General features: G+C 45.3%; 1 protein-coding gene across 1 annotated transcript in view; it reads left to right on the top strand.

Moving 5' to 3' along the window:
• The window catches only part of PSTPIP1 (proline-serine-threonine phosphatase interacting protein 1), a 118798-nt gene that overhangs the window by 60036 nt on the left and 30811 nt on the right, over positions 1-27951 (top strand). The window contains exons 7-8 of the mRNA XM_044283396.1: positions 2525-2623; positions 11762-11807. Of these exons, the coding sequence (XP_044139331.1) occupies positions 2525-2623; positions 11762-11807 (145 nt within the window). The remainder of the gene's footprint in view (positions 1-2524; positions 2624-11761; positions 11808-27951) is intronic.

The raw sequence follows: 27951 nt of genomic DNA, 5'->3' as shown, positions 1-27951 counted from the left end.
TGACGGGATTGGGCGTTGTGAAGGTCACAGTTCAGGGGGAGGAGAACTGTGGGGTGGTTGCTGTTAAGGGGGTGGGCCGCTGTGAAGGTCACTGTTGAGGGGATGTACCACTGTGCAGGTCAATGGTAATAGGGCAGGGCACTTTGGAGGTTACTTTTAAGGGGTTGGGCAGCTGTGGTGGTCAGTGTTAAGGGGGTGGAGCACTGTGGAGGTTTCTTTTAAGGGGTTGGGGTGCTGTGGAGATCAATTTAAAGTTGGCGCGGCACTGTGCGGGGTTACTTTTAAAGGGGCAGGCTGCTACAGGGTTACGTTTTAAGGGTGCGGGCTGCTGTTAAGGTTACAATTAATAGTTTGGGCACTGTGGAGGTCACTGTTATGGGAACTCTGTGGATATCTCTTAACCACACACACAAGCATGAAATGAAGTAGTCGAAATATACCCATGCAAAGCCGGGTCATTCTACTAGTACATAGTAAATGTAACAGATGAACAGGAAATGCATGAGGCAGGCTCTTGAACTGAGCTAGCTCCATATGTGGTGGGTGTTAAGCAACTAATACCTGCCTGCAAAGTCTAGTATCCGAGATAACCCCTTATTTTAGGCCTCTTGCACACAATTGTGCGTGTTTTGCAGTCTACATTTTGTGTGATTCTGTTTTTCTGTCCATTGTGCATCCTTAGTTATTCTACATCAGTTCCGCATGGCCACAAAAACGGTCAGAATTGGCATTGGCATTCTGTGACATTTCACAACAACAGATCCATGTGGCATCTGTTTTTTTAGGACCACGGACTACATTTTGCAGACCAGAATAGGATATGTTCTATTTAGTTTTTTTGCGGGGCTGCGGAACGGACATACGGATAGGGACAGCACACAGTGTGCTGTCCGCATTTTTTCCAGACCAATTGAAATAAATGGGTCCACATCCAATCCGTAAAAAATGTGAATGGGGGGCCTTATAATGATAAGCTTTATATAGCACCAACATATTCAGCAGTGCTTTACAATAACTCCTTAGATGGCATGGTCAATAGCCACTGTTAGATAACTCACTTTGCCCTCCATTCCCTCTCATGGAGTTACAAGTGGCTGTTATAGCAACTAGGTATTTAGTGAGGTCCTCCAGACCTTCCATCTGTATTCCAGTAGGTACAAGTTATCGCCTAGCCACAGTATAGGGGATAACTATCAGATCAGTAGGGGTCCTATCGTTAGGACCCCCACCATTCACGAGAATGGCGGCCCCATACCATCTGCAGGCAAATCTTGTGATTTGGTGGGGGTGCCTGACCTATCCTCAGGAAAAATCATCAATATCAGACCGGCGGGAGTCCGACTCCAAGCACCCCCACTGATCAGCTGTTTGAGAAGAAGGCAGAGCTCCTACTAGCGTTGCCTTCTCTGCTCTGCTTGCCTGCTCACCACAGCAATTGTAGTGGTGAGCAGGTATAATTCCAAGTATGACATCCCCATTCTCTTCTGTGGGACGGCTTTGTATGCTCAAGTAAATGCTACAGAGCAGTCCCATAGAAGTGAATAGGGAGGCCATACCTGTAATTACACCTGCTCACCACTGCAATCGCTTAAATGTCTGAGACCAGGCACGCTCAACCTGCGGCCCTCCAGCTGTTGCAAAACTACAACTCCCAGCATGCCCAAACAGCCTACAGCTATCAGCCTACAGCAGGGCATTGTGGGAGTTGTAGTTTTACAACAGCTGGAGGGCCGCAGGTTGAGCATCCCTGTCTTAGACATTACTGTGAGCAGAGAGCGTTTCCCTTAATTAGTCACTAATTGCACATTACGCACATTAATCAGTCCAATACTCTTCTCTGGGCATCTTTATCTAAGCCTAGGAGCTGTCATACAGTTATTCTAATTCTATATCTACTATTGTCATGAGGATTACCCTTCAGATAACATCTTCTCCTCACAGCAGCAGTAAGCTGATAATGGTTGAACTTATTATTTGTATTGACTGCTACAGAAGAACAATATTTTGGATATACATAGTACTGCACATGTGCCAAAATATTGGGGCACAGGACAGGTGACAGATTATAAGGGCAGATGAGAGCAGGATACAGACACATGGCTTTGTCAATAAAAAAAGAGGAGGAGGAACGTAATGAGAAGAGGGGTGGAATTTTGGTGCATTTAGGAGCTACGGCACAACATCTAATTTGCCTAATTATAAAATGTGCTTTTTCGGCACATAGTAGCCACAGACCTGCAAAGCAAAGGCATGCTATAAACTGTGCCCTACATGTAACTGTGGTTAGCTTATTAGGTAAAAAAACAAGCTGAGTGACTCATGAGCAGTACAAGGATGAAGATAAACTGCACTTCACTGTGTAGGCGCCGGGATTATATCAGAATAGTACGTGTTTGAGATGTCGATGTAACCGCTATATATGGGGGCAGTTATAATGGTGCCCAGAAAGATTCCCTTAAACAGTAATTTCATATATTTCACAAATGTATCTTGATATTTACTCTCTCTTTCATTTCCTATTTAGTCAAAGAAAAATTATGAGCAAAAGTGCAAAGAGGCAGAGGAAGCTCAGCAAAGCTTTGAACGTACGGCTATAGCCGGAAATGCTAAGCAAGTAGAGAAGGTAAAGAATTCCTGTTTTAGTCACTTATGCGTCACATTGTAGTATGGAAGAATATGTGGGCAGCGCAAAATACGTTTCTACTTAAAGGGCGTCTATCACCCCGAATCTGAACCATTATTTACAGCGATACATGAGTAGTACTGCAGATATGGAGTCCAGATAACAGTTTTTTATTTTCCTACTGCCCCCGCCCCCGCTGTCAATTCTCAGAGCTGCTCTGAAGTACATTGTCCTCTCCACTATGTTAGGACAGTAGTCCTGACAATGCATTTCAGCAGCTTTGAGTGCTGACAGTGGAGGAACCAGGGGCAGTAGGATATGGACGCCTTATCTGCAGTACTTCTTGTGTAAAAGCGTAGATAATAGTAAAAGATTGTGGTGACAGATTTCCTTTTAAAGGCATGTGGGGTCATTTATCAAACTGGTGTGAAGTAGAACTGGTTTAGTTGCTCAGAGCATCCAATCAGATTCTGCAGGTGGAGTCTGGGCAACTACACCAGTTCTACTTTACACCAGTTTGATAAATGATCCTAATTATTGATATTGCTATTTCATTTTACCGGATTCCTCTGAAATATAAATAGTGAATCATCATATATATTACATCTTCAGAGAAAGACTTACAGACATATTTTTAAAGGGAGTTTATCACACGGAAATTCACCATTAATCCATTAGAGGACACCTGTCAGCAGATTTGTATCTATGACACTGGCCGACCTGTTACATGTGCGCTTGGCAGCTGACGGTGTCTGTGCTGGCCCCATGTCCATATGTGACCTCATGGCTGAGAAATGCAAAGTTTTAATGTTTGCAAATGAGCTTTTAGGAGCAATGAGGGCGTTGCCTTTTCTCCAAGAGGCTCTGCTTTCTCTCCAATGCCCCACCCTCTGCACTTTATTTGACAGGGCCAGGCAGTGTAAACATGATCACACCTGCCTTGCTTTGTTAATCAAAGTCCAGAGGGGTGGCAGAGAACTGAGCCTCTAGGTGTTATGGCAATGCCCCTGTTGCTCCTGGATGCTCATTTTCATATATTAATACTTCATATTTCTCAGCCATGCGGGCACATATGAACATGGGACCAACACAGATGTCTTCAGCTGCCAAGCGCACATGTAACAGGTCAGCCAGTTTCATAGGAACAAACCTGCTGACGGATGCCCTTTAAGTGCCGAGGAAGCATAGAAGAGATATTTTACTAGTAGAAAAATGCGATTATGAAACTCTCTCCCAAGAATGTTGTAATGGCTGATTTGTCTAGTGTCTACATTTATTTTAATGTTGTACTCTGGGATTTACATATTGATAACCTATCCTCAGAGGGATCATTTTCACAGTGAATGCTTGTCACAGTGATGTCACAGGTGTGTAATAATGCACATAATGATGTCACAATAGTGGGACAATGCTCACAGTAATGTCACAGTACAGGGTTATTGCACACAATGATTTAACAGTATGCGGATAATGCTCACATTGATGTCACAATATGCGCATAATGCTTAGAATGATGTCACAATATTGTAAAAATGTATATAGTGTAGTCACAGTACTGGGATAATACTCACAGTACAAAGATAATGCACACAGTGATGTCATCAGTAGCTGTCCTGGCACAAGTCCCGACGAACGCTGGCTCTTTTTTGTTTCTCTGGCGCGTGCAAGGATGGCCAATCAGCATTAGCAGTACTAGCAAAGCCTGCTGCTGATTGGCTTGCCTAGTGGCCAGCAGAGAAACTTTAGTGAGCTGCGCCGTGCCACAGGAATCCCTCAGCAAGTGATGTCATGTCAGCAGTATCACCGTCACAAATCCAGTCCCGGTGAATATCTGCCTCCCGTGCCCTGACTGCTTTGCTTTGAGCTGGCCAGCACTAGTACGTAAAGTCAGAACTGCCACTTAGATCTCAGAATGAAAAGCCATTGGGGGCTGAGACCCGAGACTGTGGATGGGAAGGTTACCTTGTAGTTACGCCCATGCAACTATTTACCAATGCCCCATTCCATCCCTAAAGCTCCTGTCCTTGCTCTTCTCTGTCCTGGAAGTCTGCCGTCCTGCTCATAGTCACAGAGGCTCAGTGGTCACATGCTGCTTGGGCACATGTCACCACAGAGGCCAGAGAATGCCTGCAACAGTGCACTCAACTGTGGCTTCACATTCCGATCCACAGTGGACTGGAAGTAGCAGGGATGGGAGCCTCGTCGCTGTAGTGGAGTGGTGGTGAATAGGTGAGTAGCTTTTTTTTTTTCTTTCAGTTACACACTTTTAGGGCCATAACTAAAATTGGTTTAGGGGTCAGACAACCGCTTTAGCATATTTTATTTCAATGTATTTTGTTAAGGGCACTTTCACACTAGCGTTTTTCTTTTCCGGCAGTGAGTTCCGTCAAAAGGGAAAATAACTGATTAGGTATATCCCCATGCATTCTGAATGGAGAGCATTCCATTCATGATGCATCAGGATGTCTTCCATTCAGTCATTTTGAATGATCAGGCAAAAGATAAAACCGTAGCATGCTACGGTTTTATCTCCGGCCCAAAAAACGAAAGACTTGCCTGAATGCCGGATTCAAATTTTTTTTCCATAGGAATGTATTAGTGCCGGATCCGGCATTCAAAATACCGGAATGCCGGATGCGCAGACCGAAAAAAGGTGAAAAAAAATGCCGGATCCGTTTTGCCGGATGACACCGGAAAGACGGATCCGGCATTTCAATGTATTTTTAAGGATCCTGATCAGTCTTACAAATGCCATCAGTTGGCGTACGTTTTGCCGGCGACGGAACTGCTTGCCGGATCACTCTGCCACAAGTGTGAAAGTAGCCTAAACATAGCCTAAAAATATCTTAAAAATAAAATAATTCAAATTTTTTAAAATATCTGAAGAAATTATAAAATTGCAACACCTATCCTCCCTACCCCTTTATCCAATGGACTCACCATAGAGAGATATCGGCAGTACCACTAAGTATTTATCTTATAGCACACAGATTAGACTGACTGCTTTATGGTGTATGTGCATTGGGATTTGTTATGTTGTGCTCCTATAGCAACATGGAAAGCTAAGTTCTGTATGCTTGATGTACCTCAGAATTTTAGACATTCAGGTTCCTTTTTACAGTTCTCAAAAAATGTGTCATTTCCTGTTGTCACTTACAAAAAATGTTTCCAAAATTGTATAGATTTTTGACATTGCATTAGTGCTGCCTTTATACTAAAAGAACAACTACTACTGTTTTAAGGCTACTTTCACATCTCCATTGTAAACTTCGGCAGGCTGTTCCGGCAGAGAACAACCTGTCGGAATCCTCTGGATTCAGAGCTGCCAGATACAAATGGAATGCCTGCCGGCCCCATTAAGTATAATAATCATTAACATGTTTAAAAGAATGTGAGGGCCGGATAGGATGCGGGTAAGTTGCGGGAAAATACGCAATTTTATCACGTGAGAAAATTCGGCATGTTTGGTACCCAGACCCGAACCCGGACTTCTTCACAGAAGTTCGGGTTTGGGATCGGTGTTGTGTAGATTTTATTATTTTCCCTTATAACATGGATATTGGCTACATTCCTGTCACACTAGCGCCACCTTTTTAGCGCTTCTTACTTCCTACGTTAGCTGTCTGTATGCTGGGCATTAAGTGGAGTGCATGCTGGATTTCGCTTGCGTTCCACTCGTCCGCATATAACCTTACTTCCGGTCCACATGTCAGAGACTATGTCATGTGACCGGAAGTTGTTTGCGTTCCATTGGCCGGAAGTAGGCATTCCACCGAATGTAAGTAGCAGCGCCGGAATGTGTGGAATATAATTAGGCGCACTATTTAAATCAGCCTCACTTTATCCACATGTTGCTGCATCATCTGCACCCCCTGGGCATTAAGATTAACAAGGGACAAGTAGTGATGAGAGTGGCGTGGAAGCTGGTGTTGCAAGCGGTCAGGCTCCTGACCCAGAGACCGTTGAGGAGGACAACAGTGACGTGCAGACAGCACTCGATGATGATGTACCTGATCGCACTTGGGAGCCAGGTGAATTAGGGGCTTTATCATCATTGGGAGAGAGGGTGGCATCTTGCCTGTGAGGCACCGGCGGAGCCAGCAAGTTGCTAGCGTGGCCGGCTGTCAGCAGGGTGGCAGCAGTGGGAGGTCGGGAGCCAAACGTGCCTGGGGTATACCACCCTTGGCAGGAGCCTACCTACCTGGAAAGTAGTGGTTCAGGGGTTCACGGAAGCAGCGGTGGTAGGACAGTCAGTGCGGAGTGTTGGGGGTAAACACCTACTCGGCAGCGTGGCAGTTTTTTGTTAAGCTGCCGGAGGAGGTGAACATGGCCATTTGTAGAATCTGTGGGCAGAAGGTGAAGCGTGGCCAGGGTTCCAATGTTGATACCATGGACCTGCATCAACATATGCAGCATCACCATAAAGTGGCCTGGGAGAACCGTGGCTCTGATGTGGTGGTCCAGCCTGCCACAGCAACTGTTGCATCACCAGTGGCACTCACCTGATTTCAGGCAGTCAAGGATCCACCACCTCAGCCGCAGGGAGCTGTCTGTCCTTTCCATTATCTGCTGCTGTTGAAGCTCTTGCTCCTCCTCCTACTCCTCGTCAGTCATTCCGTCAGCAATCGATCACCGAAGCAATTGCCAAGAGATAACAGTATGCGTGCACTTATCCAACGGCGCAGAAGCTGAATGTGCTCCTGGCCAAGTTGCTGGTACTGCAGTCCCTCCCTTTCCAAGTGGTGAACTCTGCACCTTTCAGAGAACTGATGGCTTGTGCCGAGCAAAGGTAAGAAGTCCCAAGTCGTAATTTCTTAGCGAAAAAGGCAGTACCTGTCCTGCACAAATATGTAGAACAGAAGGTGGGCCAGTTCCTAAGCCTGTTGGTGTCTGCCAAAGTGCACGGAGCTGTAACTACGGTCAGGGACAATACATGTCCTTTATGGCCCACTGGGTGAATGTGGTTCCTGCACAGTCATACCAGCAACTTGGCCAGGTGATGCCTCTTCTGCCTCCACGTTCTCACGCTGTTGGTCCTGCGACAATGTCCGCCTCTGCCTCCTCATCCTCCACCATGTCCTCGGCCTCCACTGCAGAGACAATTCACAGTGCCCCTCCAGCATACCATATGTTCAGGGCATGGTGGTATCACTCTGTTTGCCTGGGCAAACAGAGTCACACAGGGGTGGAACTGCTCTGTGTCCTTAGTCAAGAAATCAAATCCTGGCTTTCTCCGACAACTCAAAATCGGAACCTTGGTGACTGACAACGGGAAGAACATGGTGTCGGCGCTGCTTTGAGGAGCCCTGAGCCATGCGCCCTGCATGGCACTCGTGTTCAATATGGTTGTCAAGAGGTTATTCCATCCATCTGCAAGACATCCAAAAAATGGCCAGGAAACTTTGCATGCACTTCAGCCACTCGTACACCGCAAAGCACACTCCTTGAGCTACAGCGGCAGAACGGCATCCCTCAACATAGGCTGATATGCGACGTTTCCTCCCTCCATATGTTGGACCGACTATACGAACAGGTAAAGGCCATAAACTATTTCTTGATGATTGAAACGGGCAGGAGTGCTCCCCTGTGTAACTTCGATGTCAGCCAGTGGCAGCTCACCTGCCATTTGCTCAGGCCCTTTAAGGAGGCCACGTTATTTGTCAGTCGCCAGGACTACAAAATGAACAAAGTCATTCCACTGCTTAATGTCCTGGAACACATGCTGGTAAATCTGGCTGGTCAGGGGACTGGAGATGTGGCACCTAGATCCTACGGCCACATGAGCCCTGTGGGGGACTGAACTGGAGGAGTACATTGGATCACAAGCAATGTGTAGCGAAATGGGTGCTTTCTCTATACAGGTGACAGGAGAGGAGGAGCAGGAGCAGCCAGAGGAGCTACAGGGCGCAGAGGACCCAGACACACCGTTTCAGTATGCAGTGGAGATGGAGGCAGGGAGTCTCTCCGACAAACTTGCACAAATGGCCCGATGCATGCTCACTTGCTTGCGTAGTGACAGCCGAATTGTCACCATTTGGCAGAGGGATGACTTCTGTCTCTCCACCTTGTTGGACCCCCACTACCGGTCCAAAATGGGGGGCCTTTTTTATACCCACTGAGAGGGAGGACAAATTGAACTACTATAAAGATATCCTATGTAGTCAGTTGGCCGCTGCCTATCTGCTCTCGTCCATCCTCTCGCAGGTCTGACTGGAGGGACCCTTTGCGCTCACATTCTTCTGCCATGGCTGCTGTGGCAGGGTGGGGGAGTAGGAGCAGTTCCAGCTCCATCAGCAGCAACTTGAGTCTAGAGTCGCTGATGAGCAGCTTTTTTCACTCCCCTAGTGAAGAAACTACTCACCAGCAGCAGGACCTGAACCAGCAGGTGGTGGCATACTTGGACAGCACCCTTCCACCCCACATTGAAGATCCGCTGGACTACTGGGCAGCCAAACTGGATTTGTGGCCACAACTTGCAGAATTTGCCTTGGAAAAGCTGTCCTGCCCGGCTAGTAGTGTGGCATCAGAGCGGGTGTTTAGTTCAGCAGGGGCCATAGTTACCCCAAGAACAACTCACCTGTCCACCCAAAATGTGATGTGACTGACCTTTGTCAAGGTGAAGCAGGCGTGGATCAGCCAGGATTTCCCCCCACCAATGCCTGAAGCTTCTAATTAGATCATCCATGCCGCCTCACCCAAACCTTGACAAAAGAGACCAGTTTCTTCTGTCTACCTGCCTCAGCTACTATTCTGATGCTGCCAGCCGCCTGATGCCACACATCTGATGCCAAGTGCTCCTTCTTTCACCCACTATCTTCAGCTGGTACTGGCTTTTCCACCCACCTCCCCACTCTGTCACCGGGTCACTCTGTGGTCTCCTGATGCTGCTGCCACTCCACACTATGTCACCTTGCCACTCTGTGGTCTCCTAAGGCTGCTTCCACCTCCACACTATGTCACCTTGCCACTCAGTGGTCTACTGATGCTGCTGCCACCTCCACACTATGTAACTTTGCCACTCTATGGTCTCCTGATGCTGCTGCCACCTCCACACTATCTCACCTTGCCACTCTGTGGTCTCCTGATTCTGCTGCCACCTCCACACTATGTCACCTTGCCACTCTGTGGCCTCCTGATGCTGCTGCTACCTAAACACTATGTCACCTCACCACTCTGTGGCCTCCTCATGCTGCTGCTACCTCAACACTATGTCACCTTGCCACTCTGTGGCCTCCTGATGCTGCTGCTGCCACCACCACATTGTCATGGTGCCACTTTGTGGCCTCCTCCTGATGCTGCTGCTGCGTCACCTCCACGCCTTGTCATTGTGCCACTCTGTGGCCTCCTCCTGATGCTGCTGCTGCCACCTCCAGACTAAAAATCAGGAGTGGGTATAGAACACACAAGACATGCAAATATTACATTCAGATATCATCTGTTTTGAATCCACTCCTGTTTTTTTTGGGCTTTAGCAATACTGATGGATTACTGACCGAGTAAAGGTGGATGCTCCACAGACAGGATCTGTTTGTTGGGGGTTATTGTTCTGACGGATCAGAGGAAGGGCAAACTAATCAGTGACGTCAACACAAACTTACTACTGACACCCACTCCACTCTGTCGGGGGGGGCTCTACTTGTATAAGCGTTTAATAGAACAGGTTCTGTAGACATCTATGTGGAATCAGCTGACAATGGTGTAAAAGGAGTGCGCTTCTTCTTGGCGCTAACATTGACCTGTAAGGCTGAGTTCACACTTGAGTTATTTGGTCAGTTTTGACCCTGTAACTGCTCAAATAAGTGAAGTGTGCAGTGATTGTAAGAGCGACGCCTGTCATCTGCATCTCATAGTGACTCACAGTATTATTTCACTACCACAGCAGACTCCCTATGTGTGTTACTGCAAGGAATAGTGTTCTGCACCACTATAAAGGCTCTCTTCAGCCAGGAAATAGCCATTTTTTTTACACGATTCGCCACAAATAAATTCTGATCGAACCAATTTTTTTTTTTCAATTCTGCGAACCGGCTGAATCAAATTTTTGAGAAATTCGCTCATCTCTATATACAGCTAAAGCTATGGGCATTTCTGTTGTCCTCTTGAAATGTACTCAGTACACAGGGACATAGTTGTAGGGGGTACAGCACCCAGGCTCAGGTCCATAAGGGAGCCCATAAGAAAAAAACTGTATTATAAAGGTACTGTAGGTAGAGATCTGTTAAAAGTTTTCACTGTTGCCTGTGAGTTTCAGGTTATGCCTCTGGCAATACGGTATACATTGATTACATATATGGGCAGCATAGTGGCTAGGTTTGAATCTGACATCCAGTGATGATAATGTCTGTAAAGCACTGCGGAATATGTCAGTGCTTAAAATAAATATATAAAATAAAATCTGCATGGAGTTTGTATGTTCTCCCCGTGTTTGTGTGGGTTTCCTTCTGGTACTTAGGTTTCCTCCCACACTCCAAAGACATACTGATAGGGAACTTAGGTTGTTAGTGATGCTAATGTCTGTAAAGTAAAATATGTAAATAAATGATGCTCAGAATGCACTATAGCAGAGGTCCCTAATCTTATCTACCGTATTTTATGAGTAACATAAAATATTTGACAGGTGCTCAAGAGTCACATTCATTTAATAAAAATGTCAAGGGGAAACATTTTTAACATGTAGATATAAGAAATTATGAAATTGCAAATTTCTGTAGATACTGTATTTTACTGGTATTATATCTAGTCTTATACTGGTTGTGGACCACTACCAGAGTTGGACTGGCTCACCAGAGCACTAGAAGATCCTGAATACTGGGCAATATTGAGCAACTCATAAAACAGGGCCACTAAGGTCTAGCAGAAGATAATTTAGAGCTCACCTTGGAACCAAAAACTACCAGATATCCTGTTAAACGTTATTGATAATACGTCCTGAATGTGCAATGACAAAAAAAAGTACTTAAAAGTAATGTGCATATGTCCTATATATACACAGAGGGTGGGCCTCAGAATGATTCTCTCTAGTGGGCACAAGGATATTGAGCCAAGATCTGTTATTGTAACATTTTCGTTCTACATAAAATAACTAAAAAAAAACTAAATAAATGATCTGAATAACAAAAATCTTATTTTATATTTCAGACCCAGAGCAAAGTGAAACATTGTAAAGAAGCAGCTCAAGATGCAGGTACGTACAATGCTGACAGCCTGTCCGCTTCTGCTGAGAAGCTGTTGTCCTACAGCTATAATCCTCTCTCATTTGCATGAACCATCAAAATGACCTTGGTGTCTGTAGCAACCAATGAGAGTTAGTGTTCATCATTAAAATCACTCCGGAAGAATAAATGCAGCACTATGATTGATTGCTGTGGGCAACAAAGCAGATTTCTGTGTTGGACAGTTTTGACAAATGAGGCCCAATGTGTGCAAATAATTTACAGGGAGTGCAATAGAAACTGATGCACCTTCATATATTCTTGATGTTGCCATTCTACACAACAAAAAAAAAAAAAAAAACATACAGTATATACATCTAGGCATTGACAGCAATGAAATTAAGTTTTCTGTTAAAGGAATATTCTGGAAACCACCTTTAAAAGATATGCCAAACTTTGTAACCAGTTGTGAATTGCCAGTGTTTGCCTTAAAGGCTATGTACACCTTCAGAGGCAATTTTTGTTATGACTGCATTTTACTAATTTTGGGCTAAAAATCACTTTTTCGATTGGTCTTTATTAACCACCTCCCGACCGCCTAACGCACGGATGCGTCCGGAAGGTGGTTGATTCATTCCTCCTGGACGCATCTGTGCGTCATTTCGCGATAGCCGAGATTTCCTGTGAACGCGCGCACGTTCACAGGAACGGAAGGTAAGCGAGTGGATCTCCAGCCTGCCAGCGGCGATCGTTCGCTGGCAGGCTGGAGATGCGATTTTTTTAACCCCTAACAGGTATATTAGACACTGTTTTGATAACAGCGTCTAATATACCTGCTACCTGGTCCTCTGGTGGTCCCTTTTGTTTGGATCGACCACCAGAGGACACAGGTAGCTCAGTAAAGTAGCACCAAACACCACTACACTACACCCCCCCTGTCACTTATTAACCCCTTATGAACCCCTGATCACCCCATATAGACTCCCTGATCACCCCCCTGTCATTGATCAGCCCCCTGTAAGGCTCCATTCAGACGTCCGTATGATTTTTACGGATCCACGGATACATGGATCGGATCCGCAAAACGCATACGGACGTCTGAATGGAGCCTTACAGGGGGGTGATCAATGACAGGGGGGTGATCACCCATATGGACTCCCTGATCACCCCCCTGTCATTGATCACCCCCCTGTAACGCTCCATTCAGACGTCCGTATGATTTTTGCGGATCCACGGATACATGGATCGGATCCGCAAAACGCATACGGACGTCTGAATGGAGCCTTACAGGGGGGTGATCAATGACAGGGGGGTGATCACCTATATGGACTCCCTGATCACCCCCCTGTCAGTGATCACCCCCCCGTAAGGCTCCATTCAGACGTCCGTATGATTTTTGCGGATCCACGGATACATGGATCGGATCCGCAAAACGCATACGGACGTCTGAATGGAGCCTTACAGGGGGGTGATCAATGACAGGGGGGTGATCAGGGAGTCTATATGGGTGATCACCCCCCTGTCATTGATCACCCCCCTGTAAGGCTCTATTCAGACATTTTTTGGCCCAAGTTAGCGGAAATTTATTTTTATTTTTTTCTTACAAAGTCTCATATTCCACTAACTTGTGTCAAAAAATAAAATCTCACATGAACTCACCATATCCCTCATGGAATCCAAATGCGTAAAATTATTTAGACATTTATATTCCAGACTTCTTCTCACGCTTTAGGGCCCCTAAAATGCCAGGGCAGTATAAATACCCCACATGTGACCCCATTTCGGAAAGAAGACACCCCAAGGTATTCCGTGAGGGGCATATTGAGTTCATGGAAGTTTTTATTTTTTGTCCCAAGTTAGCGGAAAGGGAGACTTTGTGAGAAAATTTAAAAAAAATCAATTTCCGCTAACTTGTGCCAAAAAAAAAAAATTCTATGAACTCGCCATACCCCTCATTGAATACCTTGGGGTGTCTTCTTTCCAAAATGGGGTCACATGTGGGGTATTTATACTGCCCTGGCATTTTAGGGGCCCGAAAGCGTGAGAAGAAGTCTGGGATCCAAATGTCTAAAAATGCCCTCCTAAAAGGAATTTGGGCCGCTTTGCGCATCTAGGCTGCAAAAAAGTGTCACACATGTGGTATCGCCGTACTCAGGAGAAGTTGGGGAATGTGTTTTGGGGTGTCATTTTACATATACCCATGCTGGGTGAGAGAAATATCTTGGTCAAATGCCAACTTTGTATAAAAAAAATGGGAAAAGGTATCTTTTGCCAAGATATTTCTCTCACCCAGCATGGGTATATGTAAAATGACACCCCAAAACACATTCCCCAACTTCTCCTGAGTACGGCGATACCAGATGTGTGACACTTATTTGCAGCCTAGGTGGGCAAAGGGGCACACATTCCAAAGAGCACCTTTAGGATTTCACAGGTCATTTTTTACACATTTTGATTTCAAACTACTTACCACACATTAGGGCCCCTAAATTGCCAGGGCAGTATAACTACCCCACAAGTGACCCCATTTTGGAAAGAAGACACCCCAAGGTATTCCGTGAGGGGCATGGCGAGTTCCTAGAATTTTGTATTTGTCACAAGTTAGCTGAAAATTATGATTTTTTTTTTTTCTTACAAAGTCTCATATTCCACTAACTTGTGACAAAAAATAAAAAATTCTAGGAACTTGCCATGCCCCTAACGGAATACCTTGGGGTGTCTTCTTTCCAAAATGGGGTCACTTGTGGGGTAGTTATACTGCCCTGGCAATTTAGGGGCCCTAATGTGTGCAAAGTAGTTTGAAATCAAAATCTGTAAAAAATGGCCGGTGAAATCCTAAAGGTGCTCTTTGGAATGTGTGCCCCTTTGCCCACCTAGGCTGCAAAAAAGTGTCACACATCTGGTATCGACATACTCAGGAGAAGTTGGGCAATGTGTTTTGGGGTGTCATTTTACATATACCAATGCTGGGTGAGATAAATATCTTGGTCAAATGCCAACTTTGTATAAAAAAATGGGAAAAGTGGTCTTTTGCCAAGATATTTCTCTCACCCAGCATGGGTATATGTAAAATGACACCCCAAAACACATTCCCCAACTTCTCCTGAGTACGGCGATACCAGATGTGTGACACTGTTTTGCATCTATATAAATCCACGGCACACTCAGATAATGATAAGTTAGAAAAAATTATTATTTTATTGTTGTGTCCAACACCAACTAGGTTATTATGTAACAAAGAAGCAGGGCCTGTTTTGCAGCCTAGGTGGGCAAAGGGGCCCACATTCCAAAGAGCACCTTTCGGATTTCACCGGTCTTTTACAGATTTTGATTTCAAACTACTTACCACACATTAGGGCCCCTAGAATGCCATGGCAGTATAACTACCCCACAAGTGACCCCATTTTGGAAAGAAGACACCCCAAGGTATTTTATGATGGGCATAGTGAGTTCATGGAAGTTTTTATTTTTTGTCACAAGTTAGTGGAATATGAGACTTTGTAGGAAAAATAAATAAATAAAAATAAATCATCATTTTCCGCTAACTTGTGACAAAAAATAAAAAGTTCTATGAACTCACTATGCCCATCAGTGAATACCTTAGGGTGTCTACTTTCCGAAATGGGGTCATTTGTGGGGTGTTTGTACTGTCTGGGCATTGTAGAACCTCGGGAAACATGACAGGTGCTCAGAAAGTCAGAGCTGCTTCAAAAAGCGGAAATTCACATTTTTGTGCCATAGTTTGTAAACGCTATAACTTTTACCCAAACCATTTTTTTTTACCCAAACATGTTTTTTTTATCAAAGACATGTAGAACAATAAATTTAGTGAAAAATTTATATATAGATGTCGTTTTTTTTGCAAAATTTTACAACTGAAAGTGAAAAATTTCATTTTTTTGCAAAAAAATCGTTAAATTTCGATTAATAACAAAAAAAGTAAAAATGTCAGCAGCAATGAAATACCACCAAATGAAAGCTCTATTAGTGAGAAGAAAAGGAGGTAAAATTCATTTGGGTGGTAAGTTGCATGACCGAGCAATAAACGGTGAAAGTAGTGTAGTGCAGAAGTGTAAAAAGTGGCCTGGTCATTAAGGGTGTTTCAGCTAGGGGGGTTGAAGTGGTTAAAAATATTGAGCCGTTCTGTCACAAAGGGTTAACTGTCTAGTTGTGTGAGTCGTACTTTTTACTTTCACTTTGTCCGGTCATCTAATAAACCTTATCTCTAATTTACTAAAGGGTCTTTTACAGAGGCCGAGAATTGAACAGATCATTGGTAACGAGCGTTCATAGTATTTGGCGGTGTAAATGCACCGCTGATTACCCGATGAACAAGCAAAATGCTCGGTCATCAGGTAATTGGATTGTTTTTGCAGCACAAAAAAATCGTTTCCTAATGCAGATCGTGCTGTGTAAACACAATCTGCTGCCAGGAAACAATGAGACAGTATGGGGAAGAACGATGGCATTAGGCTACTTTCACACTAGCGCTTGATCGGATCCGTTCTGAACGGATCCGATCATATTAATGCAGACGGAGGCTCCGTTCAGTACGGATCCGTCTGCATTAATAACTTAGAAAAATTTCTAAGTGCGAAAGTAGCCTGAGCGGATCCGTTCAGACTTTCAATGTAAAGTCAATGGGGGACGGATCCGCTTGAAGATTGAGCCATATGGTGTCATCTTCAAGCGGATCCGTTCCCATTGACTTACATTGTAAGTCTGAACGGATCCGCTCGCCTCCGCAAGGCCAGGCGGACAGCTGAACGCTGCAAGCAGCGTTCAGCTGTCCACCTGGCCGTGCGGAGGTGAGCGGAGCGGAGGCTGAACACCGCCAGACTGATGCAGTCTGAGCGGATCTGCTCCATTCAGACTGCATCAGGGCTGGACGGAGGCGTTCGGGTCCGCTCGTGAGCTCCTTCAAACGGAGCTCACGAGCGGACCGACGAACGCTAGTGTGAAAGTAGCCTTAGCGATCACTCTTCCCCTTACTCTGGAGGAATTGGAGATCACTGCATGTAAATGCACCGGTCTCCTCCACTAGCGATCAGTAGATTGTTGGGAAAGAACGCTTCCTTTCCAACAATCTGCTTTTACATCGTCCCATGTAAAGGGACCGTAAGAGGTCATAAACACTTATTTCAGCCACATTCTTATTAGTAAGATAAGAACTGAGCTATAATGAATGTTTATGATGTCATAAAACAGAGATAAGGAGCCTGTCAGGTAGCTGTCTGATGGAGCAGAGAGAAAATTCAGATCCCTCTATTAGTGCATCTCAGCCCTGTACAGAAAAAAGGGTTCCATATTTGTAATAAACACCAACTTAAAAATAAATTTAGCTCAAAATCAGTACAATGCAATAATATAAAAAAATGCCTCCAAAGGTGTACACAGCCTTTAAGTAATTCATCCATGACACCCAGTTTAGTTTTGTTGCCTTTTTTGTTTTTTCATTGCTGCACACAATGGTTTTTGTCAGATCAAATCCCTGTATATTTGCTGAGAAGCATCTGGATCTCTGCCAAATCCTATTATAGTCACATGGGTGGACTGGGAACTTAAAGTGACCCTGGAAAAAACTTAGTGTCCCTAAGTTGTAGGCAGGTCCATATTGACAGAAGGTGGGGCAACAGAAGTAGGCAGGGCCAAAACAAGTAGGCAGGGACAACAGAAGTAAGCAGGGCCTGCAATATTGTAGGGCAGCACAAAATGCCGCCCAGCCGAAGCAAGTGGCACTGTGCAGCACAAAATATTGTCACAGTATTCAACTGTATCACTATCCTGAGGACGTTGACACAGTTTAGTTCAGGAGGGCCCCTGTGGCCGTTGCCCAGGTTCATAAGTACCTGATGCTCCTAGCATTAATTATTTGTGCGACCATCAGATCATTACGTACCCAGCTAACAGCCATGAAGAGGGTTCAAGTGGCCCCTTGGGTATCAGCTCACCAGGAAATTTCCCTGTAGGGTCTATGGCCAGTCCGCCCCTGTCCAGAGATCAAGATCTAATAATGCAGATGTAAAAGAAGCCTTAGGCTACATGCACACGACCGTATGTGTTTTGCGGTCCGCAAATAGGACATGCACTATTTTTTTTGCTGAGCAACGGAACAGACATACTGATGCGGACAGCACACGATGTGCTGTCCGCATTTTTTGCGGACCCATTGAAATTAATGGGTCCGCATCATATCCGCAAAAAAAATGGAACGGGCACGGAAACAAAATACGGTCGTGTGCATGAGGCCTTAGGCCCCTTTCACACGAGTGAGTTTTCCGCGCGGGTGCAATGCGTGATGTGAACGCATAGCACCCGCATTGAATCCTGACCCATTCATTTCAATGGGTCTGTGTACATGAGCGTTGTTTTTCACGCATCAGTTCTGCGTTGCGTGAAAATAGCAGCATGTTCTATATTCTGCGTTTTTCACGCAGCCCTGGCCCCATAGATGTGAATGGGGCTGCGTGAAAAACGCATTGCATCTGCAAGCAAGTGCAGGTGCGATGCGTTTCTCACTGATTGTTGCTAGGAGATGTTGTATGTAAACCTTCAGTTTTTTATCACGCGCATGAAAAACGCATCAAAACGCATTGCACCCGCGCAGAAAAAACTGAACAACTGAACGCAATCGCAGACAAAACTGAATGAACTTGCTTGCAAAATGGTGCAAGTTTCACTGAACGCATCCGGACCTAATCAGTCACGCTCGTGTGAAAGAGGCCTTAGAGTGACAATACAAACCACAGAGATACAGTAGGAAGTTGGCTCAATCTCATTGTAGCAACAATATATTTCCTGCTGTTCTATTCTTATCATTTTTTACATGATTTGAAAGCCTCTAGTTTACTAACACGCAGATTGTAGGACAGGATATACAGCAGATGGAAGGGGGCTTTTTATTTCCGGCAGGTAATCAACTTTTTAAAGAAACTAAATCGGTTTCAAAAACATATGGAAACTGATGTACATTTTTAGGACAGGTTTTTTTTTCCCTTCCCCCCTCCCCCATGAAAACAAGGCAAATGTAGCAAAAAAGAGGTGAAGTTTGAATTGTGCAACCTATGACTGGTTACATTTTGGCTTTTTTTGGACAAGAGGTGTGCATTTTTTTTTTTAACTATTACTTTCAATTGTCTTTATTTTTTTGGCCAGCTTGCGCCAGAAATCTCCATGCATTTTTTGCTGGATTGAATAGTGCAGATATCTCAGCTTTGCCATCCAGAAGAAACTTCAACAGGAACACAAAGTAGTGTCAAGTAAACGCGTTATTTTTTTCTAAAGTCCCTGAGTAAAAATGGATATGTTTAACGGACAATAAAACAATGTGGTGGAAAGAGACAAATAAATCTGAATAGAAACTGTAGACACAAACGGTGGGATATTTTTAATCAAGACGTTTTGAAAAGTTCATTCTTCTTATTTCAGATCAGGGGCAGATTGGGAACTCAAAGCTTAAAAGCTGTCTCCGTTTTGTAGGCAGGACCAAACTGGTTGAAGGTGGGGGCCAATCCAAGTAGGCGGGGTAAGCAATCCATTAGGCATGGTTCACACAACACACCTCCTAACTTGTGAAAAGCCCAGAGGGATAATAGCAATGGTGCACTTAGCACGCTGCGGCAACGCCACTCGTCTAGATCCGCCTAATTCCTATCTACACATGCTCAATACTATCCAGTCTCCTTAGTGCCCCCACACAGTAGTTATTCCCCCTTCTTACCCCCATACAGTATTTATGCCTCCTTAGTGCCCCCACACAGTAGTTATTCCCCCTTCTTACCCCCACACAGTGCTTATGCCTTCATAGTTCCCCCACACAGTAGAATGTCTCCATAGTGCGCATACACATCATTTATGCCACAATATTGCCCCCGCACAGTATTTATGCCTCCTTAGAGCCCCCGCACAGTAGTTATTCCCCCTTCTTACCCCCACACAGTATTTATGCCACAATATTGCCCCTGCACAGTATTTATGCCTCCTTAGAGCCCCCGCACAGTATTTATGCCTCCTTAGAGCCCCCGCACAGTATTTATGCCTCCTTAGTGCCCCCGCACAGTATTTATGCCTCCTTAGTGCCCCCACACAGTATTTATGCCACAATATTGCCCCTGCACAGTATTTATGCCTCCTTAGAGCCCCCGCACAGTATTTATGCCTCCTTAGTGCCCCCACACAGTATTTATGCCACAATATTGCCCCTGCACAGTATTTATGCCTCCTTAGTGCCCCCGCACAGTGTTTATGCCTCCTTAGAGCCCCCGCACAGTGTTTATGCCTCCTTAGAGCCCCCGCACAGTATTTATGCCTCCTTAGTGCTCCCGCACAGTATTTATGCCTCCTTAGAGCCCCCGCACAGTATTTATGCCCCCTTAGAGCCCCCGCACAGTATTTATGCCTCCTTAGAGCCCCCGCACAGTGTTTATGCCTCCTTAGAGCCCCCGCACAGTATTTATGCCTCCTTAGTGCTCCCGCACAGTATTTATGCCTCCTTAGAGCCCCCGCACAGTGTTTATGCCTCCTTAGAGCCCCGCACAGTGTTTATGCCTCCTTAGATCCCCCGCACAGTGTTTATGCCTCCTTAGAGCCCCCGCACAGTATTTATGCCTCCTTAGATCCCCCGCACAGTATTTATGCCTCCTTAGAGCCCCCGCACAGTATTTATGCCTCCTTAGTGCCCCTGCACAGTATTTATGCCTCCTTAGAGCCCCCGCACAGTATTTATGCCTCCTTAGTGCCCCCGCACAGTATTTATGCCTCCTTAGTGCCCCTGCACAGTATTTATGCCTCCTTAGAGCCCCCGCACAGTATTTATGCCTCCTTAGAGCCCCCGCACAGTATTTATGCCTCCTTAGAGCCCCCGCACAGTATTTATGCCACAATATTGCCCCTGCACAGTATTTATGCCTCCTTAGTGCCCCCGCACAGTATTTATGCCTCCTTAGAGCCCCCACACAGTATTTATGCCTCCTTAGAGCCCCCGCACAGTGTTTATGCCTCCTTAGAGCCCCCGCACAGTATTTATGCTTCCTTAGAGCCCCCGCACAGTATTTATGCCTCCTTAGAGCCCCCGCACAGTATTTATGCCTCCTTAGTGCCCCCGCACAGTATTTATGCCTCCTTAGAGCCCCCGCACAGTATTTATGCCTCCTTAGAGCCCCCGCACAGTATTTATGCCTCCTTAGAGCCCCCGCACAGTGTTTATGCCTCCTTAGAGCACCCGCACAGTATTTATGCCTCCTTAGAGCCCCCGCACAGTGTTTATGCCTCCTTAGTGCCCCCGCACAGTATTTATGCCTCCTTTGAGCCCCCGCACAGTATTTATGCCTCCTTAGTGCCCCCGCACAGTATTTATGCCTCCTTAGTGCCCCCGCACAGTGTTTATGCCTCCTTAGAGCCCCCCGCACAGTGTTTATGCCTCCTTAGTGCCCCCGCACAGTAATTATGCCTCCTTAGTGCCCCTGCACAGTATTTATGCCTCCTTAGTGCCCCCGCACAGTATTTATGCCTCCTAGGTGCCCCCGCACAGTGTTTATGCCTCCTTAGTGCCCCCGCACAGTGTTTATGCCTCCTTAGTGCCCCCGCACAGTATTTATGCCTCCTTAGTGCCCCCGCACAGTATTTATGCCTCCTTAGTGCCCCCGCACAGTATTTATGCCTCCTTAGAGCCCCAGCACAGTGTTTATGCCTCCTTAGAGCCCCAGCACAGTGTTTATGCCTCCTTAGTGCCCCCGCACAGTATTTATGCCTCCTTAGAGCCCCCGCACAGTATTTATGCCACAATATTGCCCCTGCACAGTATTTATGCCTCCTTAGTGCCCCCGCACAGTATTTATGCCTCCTTAGAGCCCCCGCACAGTGTTTATGCCTCCTTAGAGCCCCTGCACAGTATTTATGCCTCCTTAGATCCTACGCACAGTATTTATGCCTCCTTAGTGCCCCCGCACAGTATTTATGCCTCCTTAGTGCCCCCGCACAGTATTTAGGCCTCCTTAGAGCCCCCGCACAGTATTTATGCCTCCTTAGTGCCCCCGCACAGTATTTATGCCTCCTTAGTGCCCCCGCACAGTATTTATGCCTCCTTAGTGCCCCCGCACAGTATTTATGCCTCCTTAGAGCCCCTGCACAGTATTTATGCCTCCTTAGAGCCCCCGCACAGTATTTATGTTTCCTTAGAACCCCCACACAGTATTTAGGCCTCCTTAGAGCCCCCGCACAGTATTTATGCCCCCTTAGAGCCCCCGCACAGTATTTATGCCTCCTTAGAGCCCCCGCACAGTATTTATGCCCCCTTAGAGCCCCCGCACAGTATTTATGCCTCCTTAGAGCCCCCGCACAGTATTTATGCCTCCTTAGTGCCCCCGCAGAGTATTTATGCCTCCTTAGTGCCCCCACACAGTATTTAGGCCTCCTTAGAGCCCCCGCACAGTATTTATGCCCCCTTAGAGCCCCCGCACAGTATTTATGCCTCCTTAGAGCCCCCGTACAGTATTTATGCCTCCTTAGAGCCCCCGCACAGTATTTATGCCTCCTTAGTGCCCCCACACAGTATTTATGCCTCCTTAGTGCCCCCGCACAGTATTTATGCCCCCCTTACAGTAGTGCTTTCCCTTCAGAATAATGTTGTCCCCTTAGTGCCCCCACAAAGTAATTAAGCCCCCACTGTGCCCACACACAGTATTTATGCCCCCCTACACAGTAGTTGTACCCCCCCCCCCCGAATGATAATATAATAAAAAAAGAGAAATACTCATCTAGGCGGGTGGAGCCTTAGGTCCTTTGTTATAACTTCTATCTGGCCACCGGGTGTAAAAAGACCTTATTGTTAGGAGCACGGCTGGCAACATGATAATGATATCACAGCAGGCCATCCATGGCCCGGTGCCCCTGCTGTTCTGCACTTTGGTATTTCTGGCCCTGGCTACTTCTGTTGTCCCTGCCTACATATGTTGGCTCTGCCTATTTCTGTTGCCCCGCCTTCTCTCAACTTGGACCCACCTACAACATGGGGCCACTTTTAGTTTTTTTACAGGGCCACTTTAAGTTCCTAATCCACCGCTGAGTACATTGCCAATCCGCCTTTGTTTCAGACGCATTAGAGCAATAAAAATGGAAAACGTGTTTAGGCACTGTGTTATTAGATGCATTTACAACATGTTTATAATTTCTAGATTATTAAAGGGTTTCTGTCACCAGAATGAACCCTATTAAACTAGCTGACATTAGCGATGTGCTAATGTCAGCTGAGCCTAACTAGCCTATTCCGACTTTTATCCATGCCCCCATTACTCCAGAAATATAACTTTTATAGTATGCTAATTAGCCCCTAGGTGCAGGGGGGCGGGCGTTGCCCCTGCCCCTAGAGGCTCTGTTCTCCCACCTCTGGCCACGCCCTGCTATACTAGATTGACAGGGCCAGGCAGCCTTCACCTCCCACTGCCGGCCCTGTGCGCTGGGGAAATCTTGCGCCGTTCAGTATTCGGTGCAAGCGCAGTGAGGAAGCCGGCAGCCGACGAGTGCCCGTCACTCACTGTGCCTGCGCCGAATCCTGAACGGGGCGGCGCAGGCGCGATACATGGCAGACGGGGCCGGCAGTAGGAGACCAACGCTGCCTGGCCCTGTCAATCTAGTGTAGCAGGGCGTGGCCAGAAGTGGGAGAACAGAGCCTCTAGGAGCAGAGGCAACGCCCCCCCTGCACCTAGAGGTTTATTAGTATACTATAAAAGTTATATTTCAGTTTTTCACTGATGGTTGCTAAGAGATGTTGTTTGTAAACCTTCAGTTTTTTATCACGCGCGTGAAAAATGCATCAAAACACATTGCACCCGCGTGGAAAAAACTGAACAACTAAACGCAATCACAGACAAAACTGACTGAACTTTCTTGCAAAATGGTGTTAGTTTCACTGAACGCATCCGGACCTAATCTGTCACGCTAATTTGAGAGCGGTTTTAGTTTAAAAAGACAAATTAAACAAATTCACAATGATTAACTATTCATTATAACGTCCACTAGGGGGCATTATAACTTTTCAAAGCATTGAATTATTTTTCACTGAATATGAATTACTAGCCCATTTTTAATGCTCCCTCTATAGTTGTAATTTTTTGTGCTATTAACTAGAGCTTCATCTCTGTGATTCAGGTCCAGATATTCTATACAAGTTAAGGATACTCGTCCCTGATTTCCAAATCCTACGTTGGCATTACATACTGTATAAGTCAGCTCGGATGTCACAGCAGCTTACATCACAGAAAGAACGTTAGTTTAGTGCTCTCATCAAGAGAAACAATATAAGAGTATTGCAGGTCTGATACCTTTTAATGGCTTTCATCAGGCGGACTACAAGGAAGAAAGTTGTGATCAGCAGTTACCGGATAAAAATACACATATTATCACCCCATATTACCTGTGTTAATATCTTGGGGAAGTACAGCAACTTACTCCATGGTATCCATTGATTATGTCACACGCTTTTTTGACATAGATAGTACTAATGTCACAGCAGTTAGCTGACAGAACCCACTTGTGATGTTACAGCAGCTTACCTTTATGAAACCCACTTGTGATGTCACAGCAGCTTACCTTTATGAAACCCATGTGTGATGTCACAGCAGCTTACCTTTATGAAACCCACTTGTGATCTCACAACAGCCTACCTTTATGAAACCCATGTGTGATGTCACAACAGCTTACCTTTATGAAACCCATGTGTGATGTCACAACAGCTTACCTTTATGAAACCCATGTGTGATGTCACAGCAGGTTTCCTTTATGAAACCCATGTGTGATGTCACAGCAGCTTACCTTTATGAAACCCATGTGAGATGTCACAACAGCTTACCTTTATGAAACCCATGTGTGATGTCACAACAGCTTACCTTTATGAAACCCATGTGTGATATCACAACAGCTTACCTTTATGAAACCCATGTGTGATGTCACAACAGCTTACCTTTATGAAACCCATGTGTGATGTCACAACAGCTTACCTTTATGAAACCCATGTGTGATGTCACAACAGCTTACCTTTATGAAACCCACTTGTGATGTCACAACAGCTTACCTTTATGAAACCCATGTGTGATGTCACAACAGCTTACCTTTATGAAACCCATGTGTGATGTCACAACAGCTTACCTTTATGAAACCCATGTGTGATGTCACAACAGCTTACCTTTATGAAACCCATGTGTGATGTCACAACAGCTTACCTTTATGAAACCCATGTGTGATGTCACAACAGCTTACCTTTATGAAACCCACTTGTGATGTCACAACAGCTTACCTTTATGAAACCCATGTGTGATGTCACAACAGCTTACCTTTATGAAACCCATGTGTGATGTCACAACAGCTTACCTTTATGAAACCCACTTGTGATGTAACAGCAGCTTACCTTTATGAAACCCATGTGTGATGTCACAACAGCTTACCTTTATGAAACCCATGTGTGATGTCACAACAGCTTACCTGTATGAAACCCACTTGTGATGTAACAGCAGCTTACCTTTATGAAACCCACTTGTGATGTCACAGCAGGTTACCTTTATGAAACCCATTTGTGATGTCACAACAGCTTACCTTTATGAAACCCATTTGTGATGTCACAACAGCTTACCTTTATGAAACCCACTTGTTATGTCACAGCAGCTTACCTTTATGAAACCCACTTGTGATGTCACAGCAGGTTACCTTTATGAAACCCATGTGTGATGTCACAATAGCTTACCTTTATGAAACCCACTTGTTATGTCACAGCAGCTTACCTTTATGAAACCCACTTGTGATGTCACAGCAGGTTACCTTTATGAAACCCATTTGTGATGTCACAATAGCTTACCTTTATGAAACCCACTTGTTATGTCACAGCAGCTTACCTTTATGAAACCCACTTGTGATGTCACAGCAGGTTACCTTTATGAAACCCATGTGTGATGTCACAGCAGCTTACCTTTATGAAACCCATGTGTGATGTCACAGCACCTTACCTTTATGAAACCCATGTGTGATGTCACAACAACTTACCTTTATGAAACCCATGTGTGATGTCACAGCACCTTACCTTTATGAAACCCATGTGTGATGTCACAACAGCTTACCTTTATGAAACCCATTTGTGATGTGTCACAGCAGCTTACCTTTATGAAACCCATGTGTGATGTCACAGCACCTTACCTTTATGAAACCCATGTGTGATGTCACAGCAGGTTACCTTTATGAATTCCATTTGTGATGTCACAACAGCTTACCTTTATGAAACCCATGTGTAATGTCACAACAACTTACCTTTATGAAACCCATGTGTGATGTCACAGCAGCTTACCTTTATGAAACTCATGTGTGATGTCTCAGAAGCGTACGTTTATGAAACCCACTTGTAATGTCACAGCACCTTACCTTTATGAAACCCATGTGTGATGTCACAACAGCTTACCTTTATGAAACCCATTTGTGATGTGTCACAGCAGGTTACCTTTATGAAACCCATTTGTGATGTCACAATAGCTTACCTTTATGAAACCCACTTGTGATGTAACAGCAGCTTACCTTTATGAAACCCACTTGTGATGTCACAGCAGGTTACCTTTATGAAACCCATGTGTGATGTCACAACAACTTACCTTTATGAAACCCATGTGTGATGTCACAGCAGCTTACCTTTATGAAACCCACTTGTGATGTAACAGCAGCTTACCTTTATGAAACCCACTTGTGATGTCACAGCAGGTTACCTTTATGAAACCCATTTGTGATGTGTCACAGCAGGTTACCTTTATGAAACCCATTTGTGATGTGTCACAGCAGGTTACCTTTATGAAACCCATTTGTGATGTCACAACAGCCTACCTTTATGAAACCCATGTGTGATGTCACAACAGCTTACCTTTATGAAACCCACTTGTGATGTCACAGCAGCTTACCTTTATGAAACCCACTTGTGATGTCACAGCAGGTTACCTTTATGAAACCCATGTGTGATGTCACAGCAGGTTACCTTTATGAAACCCATGTGTGATGTCACAGCAGCTTACCTTTATGAAACCCATGTGTGATGTCACAGCAGGTTACCTTTATGAAACCCATGTGTGATGTCACAGCAGCTTACCTTTATGAAACCCATGTGTGATGTCACAATAGCTTACCTTTATGAAACCCATGTGTGATGTCACAGCAACTTACCTTTATGAAACCCACTTGTGATGTCACAACATCTTACCTTTATGAAACCCATGTGTGATGTCACAACAGCTTACCTTTATGAAACCCATGTGTGATGTCACAGCACCTTACCTTTATGAAACCATGTGTGATGTCACAACAGCTTACCTTTACAAACCCATGTGTGATGTCACAACAGCTTACCTTTATGAAACCCATGTGTGATGTCACAGCAGGTTACCTTTATGAAACTCATTTATGATGTCACAACAGCTTACCTTTATGAAACCCATGTGTGATATCACAGCAGGTTACCTTTATGAAACCCATGTGGGATGTCACAACAGCTTACCTTTATGAAACCCATGTGTGATGTCACAACAGCTTATGCAACACGCCAGACCTGCAGGGTATGACGAAGTGAGGTCACGGTTATGGGCAATCGAGGGTACTCACTATATTTGAAGAACCCTGGGCAGGCGCGTGGCAGTGAAGGAGAGGTAGACACGGTTCCTCTGGGGCACGCTCTGTAGATAGGGACCAGGCCTGATGGTGGATGAGGTGCCCTGGATGTTACAGGTATTTTGTGTGCCTGGGGCAAGGTCCCTGTGGTATTCGTGACGCCAGTGCCTTTGGACGGTGGCACGCCGGTTGGTGGTTGGAATGATGGAGGTACACAAGTATATGGTGAACCAAACGTAACTTTACTGGACAATCCAACTTTGTACAGCAGGTGTAGTACAGTCTTTATATTACAGTTCCACAAGGGGGCTCATTCACAACAAGGCAGGCAATAGTCATGCAAGATACGCAGAGGGTAAACTTTACAAGCACTCAGCAGCAGGTTGTACCTTTCCTCAGAATCAATGTACAGTGTCCTTTCTAGAACTCCTGCTCTGGCTTTATATGTCCCAAGGCCCGGATGCCTAAAAGGGTGGCTTAAATCCTTGGTTACTTTCCTCCTCAGGTATTATACTCTTGCTGCACTGTCCATCAGGGTTACTTAGCTTACCC

The sequence above is a fragment of the Bufo gargarizans genome, chromosome 2 (genome assembly GCF_014858855.1).
Source record: "Bufo gargarizans isolate SCDJY-AF-19 chromosome 2, ASM1485885v1, whole genome shotgun sequence".
NCBI lineage: Eukaryota > Metazoa > Chordata > Amphibia > Anura > Bufonidae > Bufo > Bufo gargarizans.
Note: the sequence above shows the minus strand (reverse complement) of the source record. Positions and strands in the feature narration are given on the sequence as shown.